The sequence below is a fragment of the Suncus etruscus genome, chromosome 9 (genome assembly GCF_024139225.1).
Source record: "Suncus etruscus isolate mSunEtr1 chromosome 9, mSunEtr1.pri.cur, whole genome shotgun sequence".
Taxonomy (NCBI): Eukaryota; Metazoa; Chordata; class Mammalia; order Eulipotyphla; family Soricidae; genus Suncus; species Suncus etruscus.
Genome location: NC_064856.1, coordinates 16,702,444 through 16,722,634, shown reverse-complemented (window position 1 = coordinate 16,722,634; position 20,191 = coordinate 16,702,444). Strand labels below are relative to the sequence as shown.

The 20,191-nt window shown below is 48.8% G+C and overlaps 1 protein-coding gene across 8 annotated transcripts in view; it reads left to right on the top strand.

The window, feature by feature from the left end:
- The window catches only part of EPB41L1 (erythrocyte membrane protein band 4.1 like 1), a 123,428-nt gene that overhangs the window by 55,247 nt on the left and 47,990 nt on the right, over positions 1-20,191 (top strand). For all 8 annotated transcript variants that reach the window (XM_049779117.1, XM_049779119.1, XM_049779120.1 and 5 more), the window contains one exon: positions 19,458-19,645. In XM_049779117.1, the coding sequence (XP_049635074.1) occupies positions 19,472-19,645 (174 nt within the window). In that variant the 5' untranslated portion in view covers positions 19,458-19,471. The remainder of the gene's footprint in view (positions 1-19,457; positions 19,646-20,191) is intronic.

Genomic DNA, 20,191 nt, shown 5'->3' with positions numbered 1-20,191 from the left:
GTGTCTGGTGCTTCTGCACCCTGAGGTTGTACAAGGGCTGGGTCTTGAGCAGAGGATTGGAAGGGGGAGGAAGAGAAAACCCAGTGACCGCAGCCTTCAGGGTTTGTTCCAGGTGTAGAGGCTGCTGCCTGCAAAATATCCGGCACAGTCTGAGCCAAGAGCACCTTGAGGGGCTGGACAGGGATGAGAAAGGAGTTTCTGAGGCTGCTGTTCAGCTGCACACACACACAAGCACACACGCGCGTGTGCGCGCGAACACACACACACACACACACACACTTCAAGATTGCATGGGTTGTTGGCGCAGGCTCTGCCGCGCGCCCAGCCTTCACTCTGGGTCTGCTTATTGCCTCCTCTGCATCCCTCCCAGGCCCAGGGAGCCTAAGAGGACTGGATTTTGGTCCTCCCCCAGGGCCCTGAGGCTCCCTCTCTCCCACTTAGTTCCCAGCATTGGGAGTTTCCCAAACTCAACAGCAGCAGAACCAGAACCAGGCTGAGAGCTGGACATAGGGACAGTGCTGCTGGCCCAAGCTCCTGAGCCCCTTGGGAGTGTCCCAACACGGCCATGGCATGGAGAATAAGGGTTGCTGTGCCGGTCAGCCCACTGGATCCTCCAGATGGAGCCTGCAGCAGAGGCAGCCTGTGCCAGCCTCCTCTGGAATCGCCAGCCCAAGGCAGCTCGGGCTCTGCCCTGAAGGGATGGAGCTGGCTCCAGTGTCCCCAGGCATGTGTTCACTTAGTGCAGCAACCCTGGAGTTGGGGGATGAGGGCCCTCGGGGAGGACTTGAGGATGCTGGTGGTGGTGTTTCTCTTAAAACTGCTAAAAAAAAAAGAGGGGGCCCGGAGAGATAGCACAGCGGCGTTTGCCTTGCAAGCAGCCGATCCAGGACCAAAGGTGGTTGGTTCGAATCCCGGTGTCCCCGTGCCTACCAGGAGCAATTTCTGAGCAGACAGTCAGGAGTAACCCCTGAGCACTGCCGGGTGTGGCCCAAAAACCAAAAAAACCAACCAAACAAACAAACAAAAAAAACACCTGCTTCTGGGGGGCCTAGGAGAGTCTTCAAGAGGAAAACACTTAGTATTGCTGGTATGAAGCCCTGGGCTATGTCCCCAGCACGACAAATACAAGTTGCAGGACAACACGACTATTCTGGCCCCAAGGAGGCTGGGCTCTGTGAGGAGCTTCATGACCAGTTCCTTCCAGAACCTCACCATTCCCATGAGTGGGGTAGGGGCTCTGTCCTCCTGACCTCCCTGAGGAACTACTGAGGGGTGAATGAGGACAGGAGAAGATGTTGGCTTGGCAAGACAAGGGTTCTTTCCCTTTCCTCCTTTTTTTTTTTTTTTTTTTTTTGGTGGGAGGCACACCCAGTGGCGCTCAGGGTTCTGCACTCAGGACTGACTTCTGGAGACTTTCAGAGACTAGATGGGGTCTTAGGAATCGGTCAGTTTTGTGTAAAGCAAGAGTGCTACTCATTGTATTATTGCTCAGGCCCCCCTCCTTTTCTTGACCACATCCAGTGGTGCATAATGCCTACTCTTGGCACATTGCTTGGGGGCATCATGTGGTGCCAGGGATGGAACCTAGGGCTCCTGCAGACAGAGCATGTGCAGTCATCCTGGAGTCTTTTCCTGACCCCTGCTTCCCTTTGACTGTGACTGTCTCATGTGAAGGATGGAGGGCAAGGCAAAAGAGCCTGGAATTTAAGGCTTTTCCTTTAGAGAGGTCTTACATTGCCCTTCTGGCCCTTTGCACCAAAAGATGCAGAGGAAAGGCAGAGCTGCAGTAGCCTTATGTCCCTGGGAGTGCACAATGCCAAGAGGATATGCTGGGTGCCCTGGGATGTTAGGAAGTGAACAGTGGGAGGGTGTATTGACAAATCCAGTTGAAGCAGGGGGTACCTCTGGGTTCACTGCAGTGTGGGCTTCACTCAGAATCTTTCTGGCTTTTGTGTCTCAATCAGTTGAAAGAGGCCACTACTCTCTGTCTGAATTCACATTCATGATGATCTAAGCAATATGAGGCACTGAGAGGTGGTATTTCCTTCTCCAGGTGACAAAGACAAAAAGTAAAAAGTGTAGAACTATGTTCTGTCCTCTCCTTGCCTTGAGGTTATCCCTGATGGTCTTGGGGGTGGCCTGACTGGTGTGCTGAGAGCATGCTTTAATCTGGTAAGGTCCAGCAAGGGTCGTAAGGACTATGCATTGCTGTGGCCAGGCCAGCATAGTTGATTGCCCTGTAGTATGAAGGGCCAGGCAGTGCATACTGCCTGGGGGCCCTAAGCCAGGGTGTGGCCTGGCCTTCCTCTTTCTGACTGGAACTACCTCCCAGTGGGCATGCTCTGGCCTCCTCAACCTCCTTGACTACCTAAAAAATCGGGCAGGTGTTGCCACTGTACCCTGACAATTAAGTGAGATCCTAATGACCCGAAAACATGGACAGGCATGCAGAGTCATCAGTCAGAACTGTGAGGGACACCCAAAAGCAGGGGCCTAACCTGGAGGGCAGGTGGGAGTGAGGCAGGGAGGAGAGGCTGGCACCTCTTTCTCTGTGGGCAGGCGGCTTTGGATAAGAATAGTTACCGTGGAGGCTTAGGATGTGGTGCGGCAGTAAAGCTAACTGTCTTGCATACAGGAGGCTAGGGTTCAATCTCTAGTACTGCAGGGAAAAAGATAAAAAAGGAAAGAATTTGTTGCAGCCAGCCCTTAGGAAGCATGTACTGCACGCCAGTCCCCATGTTAAGGACTCTTAACTGGACAGCTCATCTAGTCTGTGTCGTTTCTTTTTCCCATTTTACTGAGGAACTGAGGCCTAGCCCAGGGAAGAACCAGACTACACTGCTGGGTCCCAGGGAGAGGTAGGATTCAGAGACAGGGGGTGCTGGCTAAAGACCCCCGGTTTCTTTTCTAAGATTGTCATCAGTTTGCAACAGTCCCCGAGCTGCTACCCAGTCCTGTCCATGAGTACTGCATCCCTGTTTTCACAGAGCTCTGGGCCAGCCTAAAGGAGGAAGGCTGATGATCTGGGCACAGGTTGAGCCTGGGTCCCTGTCTGGGCCATCTGGTCCAGGAAATCTGCGGGTACTCCACAGTCTTCTTCTTGGCACCCAAGGCCAAGTATGGTTGCCATGGTCATTATCATGGGGGAGAGGCCAGTTAGGAGGGAAGGACATAGGGTTGCCTTTGAGGAAGAGCGTGTGGTCTGGTGTACATGGAACAGATAGGTGTGGGGTTACATGGTACCACAGTACAGGTGTTGAGAGATGGCTCAGAAAGACAGTTCGCATCTGGTGGGTCTTCCTTAAGATTGTGAAATCTGCCAGATGAAATCCACTGGAGCCAGATCCACATGCTCAAGCCACTGCTTTCCTGACCTGGTCTCCAGTATGTCACCTCCCTGTGCCGATGTCCTCTGTAACAAGTGTGTTGACACCCCTCACTCACAGAGGCCAGGTCACAGTTGTGGGATGAAAAACCCAGTGCAATACATGCCCCTGCTGGGTGCTCAAGGTGGCTTCTGGCAGTGCTTAGAGGACTAAATAGTGCCAGGATTCAACTAGGTCAGCCACGGGATAGGCAAGCACCCACTCTTTCTTCCTTTGCTTAAATTGTGCTTCTCACCAGAAGGTTAGAGGCTTCAGGAACATTTGCGGGCATTAGGCCACTATAGATGCATGTTTGGGCAAGTGCCTTTGTCAACTGTAAGAATCCTGGCAGGGGGTGCACAGCAGTTTTGCAGGCGAAAACTAGTCCTGTAGGCTGCAGAGATAGCACAGCAGATAGGGTACTTGCCTTTCATGAAACCATCCTGGGTTCAATTCCCAGCAGCCATGTGGTCCCCCAAGACTGCCAGGAATCATTTCTGAGTATGGAGCCAGCACTCCCAAGCACTGCCTGGTGTGGCCCCAAAACAACCAAACAAATCAGTTTGTGGACTTGGGAGGTTGGAACTCACTAGGATCCCATGGAGAACTCGCAGGGAGGGAGCCCCTTGAAATGCTGAAGATTCCAGTTGGCTCTGATTTGGTTGGAAGCCTTGTGAGTTGAGGATGGATGGTCTCTCTCCCTCCAGTCACTCTGACAGGGCATAGCCTCTTCTTTGTACATCTGTCTCTCCCTCCCCCTTTCTGACTAATTTCCTTGGATGACTCCCCATTAGAGCTTCCTCCATAATAGCAGCAAATTGGGACTAAGTGCCCAACAATAGGAAGATGATTGAGAGCATTTTGGAACAGTGGGTAAAATAATGCACAACCATGAACAGCCACCGGAATACTTAGCCTTCCTACATATGGTGTCAAGCACCCGTAAAGCTCCTTTGCGTCTTATATTCATTTCATTTCATGGCCCTGGGGACAGTGGTGTGATGGGTCAGATCCTTCTTGTGCAGGAAGAGCTTTGTGATCTTCTAGCAGGCAGGATTCCTCATCATTGTTCCGCCCTCAGTGGGGTGCTCTGTGATTTGCAGAAGTCTTGTCTGGAAAGGGAATTGAGAGAGTGAAGAGCAGAAGGAAAGTGATGCACTCAAGGTCAGGCAGTTAATAAGTCTCTGCGACCTGGGGCTCCTATCTACCACATTCCTCTTAACCACTCAGTATCCATGAGGGATTTTTTGGGGGAAAGTTCCCTTGAAGAACTTGGGGTATGTCTAGACCAAGGCTTGACTGTCTCTTCCGTCCTTGCTGTGAAAACTTAACAAATTAATTCATCTCTGCCCTGCCCCACCCTCACTTTCTTTCCCTTTTGTAGTTTTGGATGAGTCACACAAACTAGGTTGAATGGTGGTAATGCTTTCATGGTTGTTGGCTGTGGTGCTTGCTGAAGGTTGTACACTTTGGTCTTGGCTAGCTCATGCTCAGTTGCAGCACATCAGCTCATAAATGGCACTGCCTCTGGGCATGTGGAAGTGGTACTAAGCATTGAACTTGGGATGCTCTACCACTAAGTTCTCCCAGAACCCTAATTCATCAGATTTAAAGCTTCCCTTTGCAATTCTGTCATGTGACTGATTCAGGTGACCTGCTATTAGGGAGGGTATCATGAAGAATAAATGATGGAAATCTTGGAAAACCCTTAGGATGCTGGCTGGCCTATAGTAAAGCAACCTTGAAGGTGAGACAGGATGGGAAGGATGATAAGGGCAGGTGGAAATAATTCTGATACAAACCATGTCAAACCAGAGGCAGGGAAACCCATCTGAGCACTAAGATGAAAGTGAAGAAAAGAGGTCTGAGTGTCATTAGATATGACGGAGTTTAAGCAGAGCAGGGCTGGTGGGAAGAATGTAAGACTGACCAAAATGGAGCTTTCCACATAGGTTTTTTTTTTTTCTTCTTCAATTTTAATCACAAAAGAAATATGTGAAAAATGTTAATAATTCAAGAGCATAGTCTCTTGTTGGCTTCCTCAGCCCAAGACTTCTCTCCCCAGGAGATGCCAGTGCTGGTGGTTCAGCATTTCCTGCTCCTGTGGAAACATGCTGTCCAGGGGCCATTGCCATATGGCTGGCATTTAAAACAATTCGATTCTGTATCAGTTCCTTTCACTAAGGGTATTGCAAACTAGGTGCCTAATGGTGGGGGGGAGGGAAGGAGGGAGGGAGAGAAAGAAAGAAAGAGAGAGAGAGAGACAGAGGCGTCTGCCATAGAGGCAGTCGGGATGGAGGGAAACAGGAGACAAGAAAATAAAATGAAACAAATATTAAGAAATGAACACTGATGAAGGAACGAGTATTGAAACATTGTATGGCTAAAATTCCACCACCATCAACTTTTAAACTCTATATCTCACAGTGATACAATGATGGAAAAAATACCTTTCTGCATCAGTCTATGAGAAAATTATTTTAGTTTCACAAAAGCTTTGTGGTATTGTTATCATTAAATTTTAATGGTTAGGAGTGATAGCACAGCGGGGAGAGCACTTGCTTTACATGCAGCCAGACCTGTTTGCCTTACACATGGCCAGGACAGAGCTGGGTTTGATTCCCCACATCCCATATGGTCCCCAAGCCTGCCAGGATCGATTTCTGAGCACAGAGCCAGGAGTAACCTCTGAGTGCCACTGGGTATGGCTCAAAAAAAAAAAATAATAATGGGTAGATAGATCCTGGTTATGTGATCACAAAAAACCCCTATAGATTGGTATTTAAAGTCATTTCCATTTCCATTTGGACTCTCTTCTCAGTCATGCCTAAAGTGAGCCTGTCAGTGGTCAGAAAAAGAATCACAAATAGCAGAAGCTCCAAGATGGCAAGCGTCACTTGGCATGGTTGGTCTCTCCTTTTCCCTCCTTTCCTCTGGGCAGTGGGCCCTGTAGGGGCCTAGGTCACAGCCACCAGCCTGTGTATATGGGGTGTATATGGGGGACACAGGGGAACAGCTTTCTTTGGTTCCCAGATGCCGGGCAGAACTCCCTTGGACATTTTTTAGAGCCTTTGTCAGGGGCCCAGTGACTGCTAGACCTTGTGCCTCCTGCACCTAAAACAAGTTCTTTCCCTCCTGGGGACTCGGTTTATCCAATCCTGCAGGAAGCCTGTCACCAGTGTTGCTGAGTGGGTGACCAGCACATACATGGCCAAAGGGAGCTGTGGGCAGGGTGTCCCCTCACTGAAGTCCCACTGAATACCTCTGATGGGTCCAGGAGCTTCTCATTTCCCATGCTCGCATGAACTCTCAGAGAGATGGGTTACATGCCTCAGGTTCAGGCCAGTTTAGCTCAGGTATCCCCATGCATTGCAGGTGGCAGGTCTATATGAAGTGGCAACTGTAAAGGCATCTTTAAACAGTGTCCAGATCTGTGGGGAAGGGTTGATGCTGTTGTTACTACTTTTGTTATATTACACAGTCAGATGGCTTCAGTGACCTGTCTGACAGCCTGAGGAAGGCGATGAGAAGGTGAAGCCATGGCCACTGTGAGCCAATGGACTTGGATTCATGTCTTGCCCTGATTAAACTGAGTTGTGGCCCTTGACACCCTTTTCTGTGTGATATTACCTAAAGCTAGCCTGGTACTGAACCTCAGCAAGCCTCACTGTGGCCTGTGTGTGAGGTGTTTCTCCTCTGTTCTGCCACTCAGCTGCCTGTCATGTGGTCTGCAGCCTACAAGGGCACAGTGCTGAGTGATTGTGTTGTGCCAAGTGTGAGACGTGTGGGCCAGAAGCTAGTTCTGCCGGGTGCCCTCCTCTTGTTGCTGCTGGATTTACTCAATGCGGTGCCCATGACTATGGGCAACCTCAGACAAATCGCCACACCCCTCCCAACCCCGAACAGCAAGCTGTGGCTTGGTTCCCAGTTGGGTTTTTTTTGGGGGGGGTCTTTCAAGAAGTACTGGGTTGGGGGAGGGACTAGAGCCACCCCTGCAGTGCTCATGATGCTTGAGGGACTCTGCAGTGCTCGGCATTAGACAGGGCCTCTGCATGCTAGGCCCTTTGAGCCATCTCCAGCTCCTTCTCCAATTTTGACCCTTCTGCCTGGGCCATGCATGACTGGAAGGGTCCCACATCCCAAGAGCAGCAATCTTGGCCAGCACCCCTTCATCCTCATCCCAGGCAATCCTATCATTCACATACACCAGAGGCAGTTACTTCTGAAGTTGAGGACTCTATATTGGGTAGATTCCAGCTGGGAAATAACATCACTTCAGGAGAAGAATATATCATCACACACACCCATGCATGCACTCACACATTTGCATACATACACAATAGAAACATTTCAATTGCTCTCTCCCCTCCTTTTACTTTTAATAATGTTTTTATATTCCCCCAAGACCTAAAGTACTATATGTTCAGTCAGAAAATTGTGAAGCACAGAGAACCTTCTAAAAAGTCACAACAAAGCATGGCACCTTCTCCAGTGGACATTGCTGCTACATTGGCCTTTATGTTTTTCTGAAGCAGTAGGAAGGCTACATGTGTCCTGGGCAACAGCCATGGGTCAGTCCTCTTGGCTCCGGAGTGATTTCCAGATAGGGTCTGATCCTGTTGCATGCTGAGCCCATGAGCTGGGTGAGAGGATGGGTCTAAAAAAAATCACCCCACGCGCCATATCTCCAACCCCAGGTGAACGAGTCTAAAACAGATTTGCTGCATGAAATAATCCAGACAAGGCTGAGGGTGAAACACAGGTATTCTGGCAGTCTTCTACCTCATATCAAGAGTGAGTTTCCTGCCTCATCTTTATTGAATATAGTGACCACCCCCAAGTGGGGGAATAAGGACAGAGTAAGGACAGATAGCTCAGGCTATTCTGAGCCAGTGCCACACAGGTTTACATATAAGACAATCTCTGTTTTGGGCCAAAACCAAGTTGTAAACAAATATATACAAAGGAACCAGGAATGATCTTTGTTTTGGGTGACCAAGTTGTAAACAAACATACAAAGAAACCAGGGATGATCTTTATTTTGGGTAAAATAAGGTGTAATCTAACAGATGAGGGTTGTGGGGCAGGAGTCACTGAGGTCCCAATATGCCTCAGGCCTGTGTCCCTCCTCCCCACTCTCTGTGCCTCACTGTGCCGCTCCATCCGTGGAATACCCCTGCCCCCCAATTTTATCTGTGTTGGGGGTCTGCAGGGTTTGGATTCCAGCCAGACACAGAGTTGTGTCTGAAGGCTTCCACCATGGACCCATTAACAGACCAGGGGTCAGTCTGGGCTCAGCCCACAAGGGGCAGATGCTCAGTCTGAGTAAGCAGTAGGAAGTATGATAAGAAATCTGTGTGATAAGAATTCCTTTAAAATAAATTCCTTTTTTGATCATGATACCCCTATGGATATTGTAAACCATAGTGTCTAAAAGAAAAAAGATAGCACAGTGGTAGGGCGCTTGCCTTGCTTGAAGCTGACCTGAGACAGACCCAAGTTTGATCCATGGCATCCCATATGGTCCCCCAAGCCTTCCAGGAGCAATTTCTGAGTGCCACTGGATGTGGCCTCCCCAAAAAACAAACTCCCAAAAAATAAAAGAAAAAGAAAAAAGAGAGGGAAAGGAAGAAAGAAAAGAGAAAGAGAAGAGAGAAAAAAGAAGAAAATGTCTACAGGGCAGGCAGGGGAGAGGGCAGCAATGAGGGCTGGAAGGAAACTGGGGACATTGGTGGCAGGAAAAGTACAATACCAAAAGTGTAAAGAGTGGGGCTGGAGAGATAGCATGGAGGTAAGGCGTTTGCCTTTCATGTAGAGAAGGTCATTGGTTCAAATCCCAGCATCCCATATGGTCCCCCGTGCCTGCCAGGAGCGATTTCTTTTTTTTTTTTTTTTTTTTTTGTTTTTTGGGCCACACCCAGTAATGCTCAGGGGTTACTCCTGGCTATGTGCTCAGAAGTTGCTCCTGGCTTGGGGGACCATATGGGACACCGGGGGATCGAACCGCGGTCCGTCCAAGGCTAGCGCAGGCAAGGCAGGCACCTTACCTTTAGCGCCACCGCCCGGCCCCAAGACATGAGTACTTCTTTTTTTTTTTTTTGTTTTTGGGCCACACCCTGTGACGCTCAGGGGTTACTCCTGGCTATGCGCTCAGAAGTTGCTCCTGGCTTCTTGGGGGACCATATGGGACGCCGGGGGATCGAACCGCGGTCCGTCCTAGGCTAGCGCAGGCAAGGCAGACAGGCACCTTACCTCCAGCGCCACCGCCCGGCCCCCAGGAGCGATTTCTGATCCTTGAGCCAGGAGTAACCCCTGAGCACTGCCGGATGTGACCCAAAAACAAACAAACAAACAAAAAAAAAGTGTAAAGGGGTATCTTTCAATACCCTTTACACTTTTGGTATTGTACATTGTAAACTGAAACTCAATAATGAACAACTTGGTGACTGTGTATCTCAAAATTCAATTAAAGAATTTTATTTATTTAAAAATATCTGTGGGGCTGGGAAGGTGGCGCTAGAGGTAAGGTGTCTGCTTTGCAAGTGCTAGCATAGGAAGGACTGTGGTTCGATCCCCCGGTGTCCCATATGGTCCCCCCAAGCCAGGGGTGATTTCTGAGCGCATAGCCAAGAGTAACGCCTGAGCATCACCGGGTGTGGCCCAAAAACAAACAAACAAAAAAAATCTGGGGCCGGCATGGTGGCGCTAAAGGTAAGGTGCCTGCCTTTCCTGCGCTAGCCTAGGACGGACCTAGGTTCAATCCCCACGGACCTAGGTTCAATCCCCCGGCATCATATATGGCCCCCCAAGCCAGGCGCGATTTCTGAGCTCATAGCCAGGAGTAACCCCTGAGCATCACCGGGTGTGGCCCAAAAACCAAAAAAAAAAAAAAAATCTGACTTCTGGGCCTGGACAGGGAGCTATAACCTAAAGAGAGAGAGATAACCACAACCTAATCATGCAGGGGACTTGAGAAGACCCGACCTCCAGCCTCTCTCTTGGCCAGACCTATGCATTTATCTCCTAAGCTCTGCCCCCTGCACCCTCGATTCTTCCTACCAGGTTAGAATTCTTTAAGCACTCCGGGCAGAAGCTATCATTGTTCAAGGCTTTTTTATGTCTAGGGAGTTGTTTGAGCAAGGACTCAGGTGTGTGTCCTTGTGTGACCTTCTTCTGTGCTTATGTCTAAGAAGACAGGGTCTGGACCTGGTCAGAAAGAGCTAGAATAGGGGTCTGGAGTGATAGTACAGTGGTAGGTGCTTGCCTTGCACGTGGCTAATCCAGGTTTGATCACTGATATTCCCTATGATCACCCAAGCACAGCAGGGAATGATTCCTGAGTGCATAGCTAGGAGTAACCCCTGAGCATTGCAAGGTATGACCAAGGACAAAAAATAAAAGAAAGGATTAGAATAGCTTCTTGCATGTAGCATGATAGTAACTATTTTTGAGTGTGTAGTAGGACTTTGGAACCATATCCCACAGTATTCAGGGCACATTCCTGGCTCTTTGCTCAGGGATCATTCCTAGAAATATGGGATACCATAATACAGTGCTGGAGATCAAAACAGGGTCAGCCATAGCCCCTGGACTATCTCTTACCTGTGATAATAACTTTCGTATTTCAAATCCTTTACTCTCTGCAACATCCCTAATTTAAATGTTCCTTCTCTGAAGTGAAAGGATAGGGATTTCATCTCATTCTTGTTTGAGAAACAAGAAAAATGAGGCTCAGGAAAGAGCAATGGCTTGCCCAGAGCCCATCAGAGAGGATGTGGCTACATGGACACAAGATTGTGGTGCTGATTCTAAGTCTAGCTCATCCTGGTGAGTTTGCCTCTTCTGGTCTCATATCTGGGAGAAATGGGTACAAGATAACACCCCTGGGAGTAATTGGTCCAGGATAATCCTCCTGAGACCCACAGGTACAGGATAAATCCCCTGACCTTCACCTGCATCCCAGGCTGCTGAAAGGCAATGCAATGGAAAAAATTTGAGTTAGACTTGGCAAGCCTTGTGACCTTGGGCAAATTGTATTGCTCTTGGGCCTGTGTATCCTCACCTATAAAACAAAGATGATAGTATCAGGCATTTGGATGGCAAGTCAGATGCTAATTGTTGGAGAAATCATCAGTAGAGGCAGGCCAGTAGCCAGAAAGTCTCAGGCAGTGAGTGCAGCCCAGGTCTCTGGCCTCATGTCCCAATGTTCTATCTGCCCATCACCTGCATTATCTGTCTTCTAGCCTTCTCCTCTGCCTTCAGTCAGGCTTCCTTCCCCCAAACCTGACTCCTCCATGCTGCTGTCGCCTCTTTTGTAAGAGAGAGAATCAGAGCACCAATTAGGAAGATTAAATGATTCCATCGATGTCAAGAGCTTAGATCAGTTGCCTGGCAAGTAGCAGACTCTGTTCACATCAACCTTGTTGTTGTTCTTTATCAAGAACTGTGCTAAGCCCTGAGGATAATAGCAAAAGAAATGAAGTTTTATTTTTCTTTATGGAGTTTATGTTCTTAGAGGAATAGAAATAAATCAATAGGTCATTTGGTGAATATAAGTTTCATCTGTGATAGTTATTATGAAAAAACTTCTTTAAAACAATGAAAAACAGCTAGCTTACTTAATGGATACAGAGTTTCTGTTGGGGTGGTGACAGTGTTCAGAAAGGAGAATGGTGATTGTTATACATAACTGTGAATGTAACTAATGTCTCTAAATTATTACACTTTAAAAATGTGTAAAGTGGGGGGGGGGGCGGAGCAGCTGCGCAAGTGATAAGGCATCTGCCTTGCATGCGCTAACCTAGGTTAGACCAGAGTTCGATTCCCTGGCATCTGATATAGTTCCCCAAGCAATTTCTGAATGCATAGTCAAGAGTAACCCCTGAGAGTCACAGGTGTGGCCCAAAAAACAAACAAACGAAAAAAAAGGGTAAAATGGGACCGAAGCTATGATACAGTGGGTAGGGCACTCACCTTGCGCATGACAACCCAAATTTGATTCTCAGCTTCCCATATGATCCTACAAGCACTGTAAATCCTGAGTGCAGAGCCAGCAGGAACCCCTGAGCATTGATAGGTATGAGCCCAAACCAAAATACAAATAAATAAAAATGGGTAAAATGAGGGGCCGGAGAGATAGCGTAGCGGTAAGGCGTTTGCCTTAGATGCAGAAGGTTGATGGTTCGAATTCCAGCATCCCATATGTTCCCCTGAGCCTGCCAGGAGCAATTTTTGAGCATAGAGCCAGGAGAAACCCCTGAGTGCTGCCAGGTGTGACCCAAAAACCAAAAAAATAAAATAAAATAAAAATAAAAATGGGTAGAATGAGAAAAAGGACAACAAAAATCAGCCTGATGATGTATATGAGAGAGAGACAGAGAGAACCTACCCAGAACCAGGAGATAGCTCAGTGGTAGGGCATATATGTACACGCAGTGGATTCCAGGCCCTGTGTCCAGTCCTTAACACTGCATTACCCTCCACTCCAGCATCCTCTGGTGTGACTCCTATTTAAAATTTAATAAAAAGGGGGGGTCGGCTTAAGGCATGTACAAGGTCCCAGGTTTGAATTTTCAGTACTTCATGACCCCCTGAGCACTGCCAGGTTATCTGAGTATTGCTGGGAGTAACTCCAGTGGCCCCTGAGTACTTTTTGACCACCCCATCACACACACACACACACACACACACACACACACACACACACACACACAGCCCATTTTATTTTAAGATACCAGAAATCAAATGCAGGCAAGTGCTTTTCTTTGAACCTCCTTTCTGGCCCCAGAAGGCCTGCCTGAGATGGCACGGTTCAGGGGCATGTAGATTGAGGTCTGCAGGGTGATAACTCCTGGACCACAAATAAGTCCTTGTTAATAGAGCCCAGGGGAGGGACAGCCCAGCTGTACTGAAGAGCAGGCAGGAATTTGGGGTGGAGGGAACCTGACTTCCTATGGTGAAGGCAGAAGAGGCTAGCGGTGGAGCTGACCAAGAGCTGGAGGCTTCTATTTTATTTTTATGGGAAACTGGTGGAGTTCTAAAGGGGGCTTTCACTTGGAGTTTTGGAAAGATCCCTGTGATTGTTTGATAAAAATAAGCCCCTGGAGGGCCACAGAGGCATCTGTAGCAGCTGGGTGGATTCTCACGCTGAAAGTGGCGTGGACCTGGGTTGTGGCTGTGGGGATGGTAGAAAGAATAAACCCACACTTCTGGATTTGGGGATACTGATTCATGCTAATCCTTGTAAGGGGGCCTGATGGGTAACCCAGCTCTGTTTTTATTTGTTTTTGTTGGGGTTGTGGACATTGGAGCACATCTGTCTACTTCCAGCTACTTCTGTCTAGAGGTGCCTAAGGTATGTACCTTGCTGGAAAGTAAACCTGGGCCTCCCATATGCAAAGCATGTGCTCATTTAGCTATTTGAGTTACCTCCTAGGCCCCAATTCATTCCAAATGAGTGGCACAAATACAAGTGAAGTGAATGCTGCGTAGGCAGGGCCAAAAGATGGACTTGCGACAGCCACCCCCGTAGAGAGGCTGCTCAGTTCCCCGGGAGAACGAGCCTGCTGTGAGCACAGTGTAGCTGTAGCCTTGAAGAGTACCAGATGTTGAGAGGCTGCTGGGCCTCAGGCAGGCTATTTCTTCCCTCCATGGCCAGTGTGGCTTTTGTCAGCCTTTGTCTGACCTTTCCTTTGCTGTCCCAGGAGACAAGTGTATTCTTCAAGCTCTTCTGCCCTGTCTCCATGAACATCTGGGTGGATGCTTCAAATTTGGGCATTCAGAACTTCTCACTGAGATCCAGTCCTTTTTTGTTTGTTTGTTTTTGGTTTTTGGGCCACACCCAGTGGTGCTCAGGGGTTACTCCTGGCTGTCTGCTCAGAAATAGCTCCTGGCCGGCACGGGGGACCATATGGGACACTGGGATTCGAACCAACCACCTTAGGTTCTGGATCGGCTGCTTGCAAGGCAAACGCCACTGTGCTATCTCTCCAGGCCCTGATCCAGTCCTTCTTACATTATAGACCCTCCCTGGCAGAACCTGCCTGAGTCCCCATCAGCACCCTGAGGGAGGGAAGAACATCCCCTTCTATCTGCCAGCTGCTGAGGTTCCTCTAATGAAGTCACAGAACAGGCTGTGGTTCTGGGCCTGCCTGCTTGCTGCTGCCTGGGGCATCAAGAGCTGAGGGAGTATGTGCTGGGTCTGGCACAGTGGGATTCGGGATAGGCATGATCTTTCCAACAACACTGCTGATCCTTGCAAAACTGCCTACAGCCCCCAGACCCTCCCTGCCCGCCAGTCTGCCCTATGCTCCTCTGTAGCTTCTCTTTCTCAGGAACAAAGCTGATGCCTGCCTTGATAGACTCTCCGTCTATGTGGCCATATACCCACAAAAACCCTCTCCTTTACCCTGGCCATCTCCTGTCTGAATTTCCCCTCTTTCAGCAGGTAGAGGTGTCCCTAAGCAATCCTTGAGGGATCCCAAGGACTAATCCCTATGACACTTGGTGAACCTGACTGGAGAGTCTATGTAGGGGTCTGAGGAAATGGTGCTGCATGGTCCTTGTGATGCTGGAATCTGGGTCACTACTGCAGTGCTGGGGACATCCAGGGTCATGTCTGGGGATCCTCTGTATCAATGTCATACATGCACCACAACTTCTGTAACTCTCTCCCTTTTTGGAAAACCTAAGTCCATCTCCCTTTCTGTTCCCTCCTTTGTTTCCTTCTTTGGAAACTCCAGGCCCTTCTTCAAATCACTGCTTCCAGACTTCCTAGAGCAGTGGTCCTCAAACTGGCCCGCAGGCCACATATTGTATTTGTATCTGTTTTGTTTCTTCATTGCAAAATAAGATATATGCAGTGTGCATAAGAATTCGTTCATAAGTTTTGTTTTTACTATAGTCAGACCCTCCAATGGTCTGAGGGACAGTGAACTGGCCCCCTGTTTAAAAAGTTTGAGGACCCCTGTCCTAGAGGCTGAAGTTGATTGACAAACCTTCCTCATTCCCGTGAGTATTGAACTTGCTTGGCCATTTCTGGGTTACATCACCTTCGTGAGGTGCCAGGAGCATGTGGGCATCAGCCCCTACCTCCCTGGCTGGCTCAGTACCCAGCATGCTCCCGCAGCCCAGCAGACTTGGGCCTGGGCAGAACTGAGCCCTCGTGACTGGCTGTGGCAGACACCAAAGCCAGGTTTTTGGCTCACTTTCTAGTGTGAGAACCATGCCATTATCCCTGGATCTGGGAGATCCAAGATGAATCTTATCATAAGTATAAAATAATAATGATGCTAGTTTTCTTTGTAATACATACATTTTAAATTCAAAAAATTATTTCCCTTTAATCTTATTCTACCAATGATGTATACAGGAAAAAAATTTTGGCAGGTGGGCTGCTTGCCAGCTGTGTTCAAGGTTTACTCTCTTCTGTCCCAGGGTCCTTTCCTGGAGATACTGGGTGGGGAGGACCAAATGTGATGCTGGTGATCAAACCAGGATTGGTCACATGCGAGGTGTCTTGTGCATACTTTCTCCAGCCCCAGAAATTTTATTCTTGTGTTTTGTTTTTGGGTCACACCTGAGGATGCTCAGGGGTCTCACCCAGTGGTCACTTCATGGGGGGGCCCTGTGGTGCCAGAATATAACCTAGTGCTCATGTACATAGCTGTACTGTAGACCTTTGAACCATCTTCCTAATTGGAAATTTTTTCTTTGTGTGTGTGTGTGTGTGTGTGTGTGTGTGTGTGTGTGTGTGTGTGTGTTCAAGAACACTCCAAGTATAGTAGAAAAATTGAGAACTACGGTTCCACAGAAAGGAGAAAAAAATATCATATGTTTCTACCCCCTCTAGAAATAACCATAGTTAAGTAATTGCTGAATTGTCTGTATCTCTGTGCTGGCAAAATCAGGGCCAGTCTGTACAAAATGTTGTCTGTCGGGCTTTGCTAGTCAGATGCTCTCCTGCCCCCACCTCCACCCCTGTGATTTCTCTATTAGGCCTCTTTGCTCTCCCTAATGGCTGAGCTTCCACTTATCTAACTTGCCCCAGGGCATGGGGTGGCTCCCTAAATCTGCCTGGCTTCCTGCCTGGGCCCAGTGCTCCCTTTTTCCAGCCCATTCTGTTGATTTCACTTGAAGCTGCAGAGAAGCAGCTGCCTGAGCTTGGATCTGGGGAGCGGGGAGGGGTGGAGGGAGGCCCAGGGGCATCTTTGAGGAAGTACCAGTCACTCCCTTTGCTGTCCCAGTCTCCTGCAGAAGTGGAGAGTGAATCTGTTCAAAGTGCTGCTGGTGCCTCTTCTGTGTATTCTGCATGAGCAGGGCAGCTACCCTCAGCAGGCTCCCTAGGCAGACAGGAGAAGCCGGATGGCTTTAAGATGACTCTTCTGCTTGTTTCTAAGAAGACATGGGTATGGCATAAGTTAGAGAGGACAGGTGGACAGCTAACAGGAGGGGAGCGGGTGGCCCCCGGGTGAGCTAGGGGGCTACAGGCCCTTGAGGGACCAGTGGAAATAGTTGTGCCTACAGGCTCAGTTCTTTTTTTTTTTTTTTTTTTTTTTTTTTGGTTTTTGGGGCACACCCGGTAGTGCGCAGAGGTTACTCTTGGCTCTATGTTCAGAAACCGCCCCTGGCAGGCACAGGGGACCATATGGGACGCCTTACCTCCATGCTATCTCTCCGGCCCCACAGGGCCAGTTTTTTTTATTCCCAGTCACAAGTGAAGTGGGCCTCTTTTAAGGATTCTTTCTGCCATGCCTTATAACAGCCAATATCCATCCACCACTGCAGGCTTAGAAAAGATCCCAAGCTAGGCAGATAAGATTTGAGGCTAGGGACCGGAGAGATAGCATGGAGGTAAGGCATTTGCCTTGCATGCAGAAGGACAATGATTCGAATCCCGGCATCCCATATGGTTCCCTGTGCCTGCCAGGGGCGATTTCTGGGCATAGTCAGGAGTAGCCCCTGAGCACTGCCAGGTGTGACTCCCCCCAAAACAAACAAACAAACAAAAAAAGATTTGAAGCTAGGGGTGGAAGCCCCATCTAGCCACTATGCCTTCTGGATTTTTCTTGCCTATGACTTTAGATTGTGCCCATTTAAGTCAGTAATAAAAGTGAAGAGGAGACAGTTCTCTTCCCCCTTGTCTTTTATTTTTTTGGGGAGGAGCCTCTAGGGGGGAGTCGTGCTCAGAGAACCATGCTGTGCCAAAATTCAAACCCAGAGCTTCTATGTTTAAAGCATGCACTGTAGCAGTTTATTTTATTTTTGTTTGTTTTGTTTTTTGGGGGGGCCACACCCAGTGACACTCAGGGGTTACTCTTGGCTATGCACTCAGAAATCCCTCCTGGCTTGGGGGACCATATGGGATGCTGGGGGATCGAACCATGGTTCATCCTAGGCTAGTGCACAAGGTGTCTTACTGCTTGAGCCACTGCTCTGGCCCTGCACTGTGGCGTTTTTAAATTCCCACCCTGACTCTCGCCTCCTACTGGGTATTCAACTCAGGTCTCATGCATGCAAATGCAAGGCATGTGCTTTACCCCCAAGCCACATCCCCAACTCCTTCCTCTTGCTTTTTTGCTTTTAGGGTTTAATTCTGACTCTGTTCTCATTGGTTACTGCTGATGGTGCTCCAGGGACCATAGGTTGTGCTGGAGATTGAACCTGGGTCAGCTGGTGCAAGGCAAGCACCACTATTATTCTGGCCCCATCCTCCTGGTTTTCACATTATCAAGACTGTTCGTCGAGGTCCTTCATTCAAATCCCAGTGCTCCCTCCAAGACGTTGGTAGAGGCCTTTGTATTGGTCCTCATATTACCTTTTAATTAGATGTCACTCAATTGGTTCCTTTGGTTTTCTTGTTAAAAAGATGTTTCCCGGGGGCCAGAGAGATAGCATGGAGGCAAGGTGTTTGCCTTGCATGCAGAAGGATGGTGGTTCGAATTCTGGCGTCCCATATGGTCTCCCAAACCTGCCAAGAGTGATTTCTGAGCGTAGAGCCAGAAGTAACCCCTGAGTGCTGCCAGGTGTGACCCAAAAACCAAAAAAAAAAGATGTTTCTCCATTGCCTCCTCATCTGTTTTCTTTTCCCCTTCTCTTATGGGTAGGCTTTGTTTATCCCAATAAAGGTAGGCTTTGTTTATCCCAATAAAGGCTTCTCAGGGTGACTTGGAGGAGTGGAGTGGCTGACATCTTGGCTCCTGGTTCTTCACGGTAGAGTGACTGGCTTGTGGGTGAACAGCTTGTGGTTAGTTTTCTGGCCTGCTATACCTTTCCCCCACCAAACAAACTACAACTAAAGGGAGGGGAAAAAGACAGATGAGGAAGCAATGGGGAAACATTTTTAACAAGAAAACCAAAGGAACCAAATGAGAGACATCTAATTAGAAGGCAATACGAGGATCAATCCAATGGCCTCTACCAACACGAGACTAAGGGTTTTGAGAGATCCTGGGGATAGGAAGATAGCCCAGAGGACTGATGCAGGAATCATGGCCTCTATCCTTGGGATGAACTGCAAGGTACCCCCAGCAACAGAAAGAATAGCTTTCATAGTGGACTTTGAATTGAGAATAGCCGCTGAGCAGAGCTAGGCGGGGCCCCCAAACCAAAAATATATATGACTTTCCATTATATCCATTTGGGTCCATCCTCACAATACCTTGAATAGTTTTTGAGACTGGAATTAATGAGTCTTGAACATGAGAGGTACAAAGTCACCACCTGAGCAGCTGGAGTCTGGGGCTCTTTGAGTTGGCTTTAGTTTCTTCAGAGTTTATTGAGGTCCTTTGTGTTTCAGGTTTTAGTGGGCAACCCCAGCCATAGCTATGAGTGTCCCTTGTGCCCTGGGCAGATGGGGTGCTTTGGAGGGACTCTACTGGCCCCAAGAAGAGTTCTGATTTCAGATCTGGACCAAGAATTAGAGTCCAAGGAATTATATGGATATGGGCATAGAGGGGGATGTCCAGTGACCCCTCATGCTCTTCCTTCTCCTGATCTCTCTCCACCCTTTTTCTTCCTCCCTCCCTGGATCTTTGTCCATAGGTCCCCATCTGTCCATTTCTGCTCACGTGTTTTCTTCCCTGCCCACTGCAGGCGCGCTGGTCACCATGACAACAGAGACGGGCCCCGACTCTGATGTGAGAAAGGCTCAGGAGGAAGCCCCCCAGCAGCCTGAGGCTGCCGCTGCCACTACCCCTGTGACCCCCACAGGCCAAGGCCACCTGGAGGCCAACACCAATGAGAAGCAACTGGCCCAGCAGGATCCTAGGCCTGCTGACCAGGTGCGTGCTTGGGTGGTGGCCACCACACAGTGTACTGCAGGCCTGTGGGATCTGAGCACTGCCTTCACAGTAATACTTAAGTCTCCTGAAACTGCTAGGAGCTTCATTTCCCCCCACTCACTCATCAGGGAAACTGAGACTCAGCAGGATGAAGTCAGTGACCCAAATTCACATTTCCCTAAAGTGAGATCAAGAGACCATTTTGAAAACAGTTCTTCCACCTTATTTCCTGCTCCTCAACCCACCCACTTTGGCCTGATAATTCCAGAGCAAAAGTCAACAAGGCCTATCTTGGAAGTGGCCTCCCCAGCTCTACTTGGAGGTACCTCATCATCAGGGCCTCCACATGCAGAACATGTGATCCCACCCTTTGAGCTATCTCCCAGCCCCAAACATCTTTTTTCATTGGGACTACTAAATTATCTCACTGGCAACACATGGCGAGCTTGAAGAGGGCAAAGACTCAGCCATATCCGTGGTAGGTGTGGACTCTCAAGCCAGGCTGAGACAGACCATGAGAAGATGAGCCACAGATGTGGACTCTTC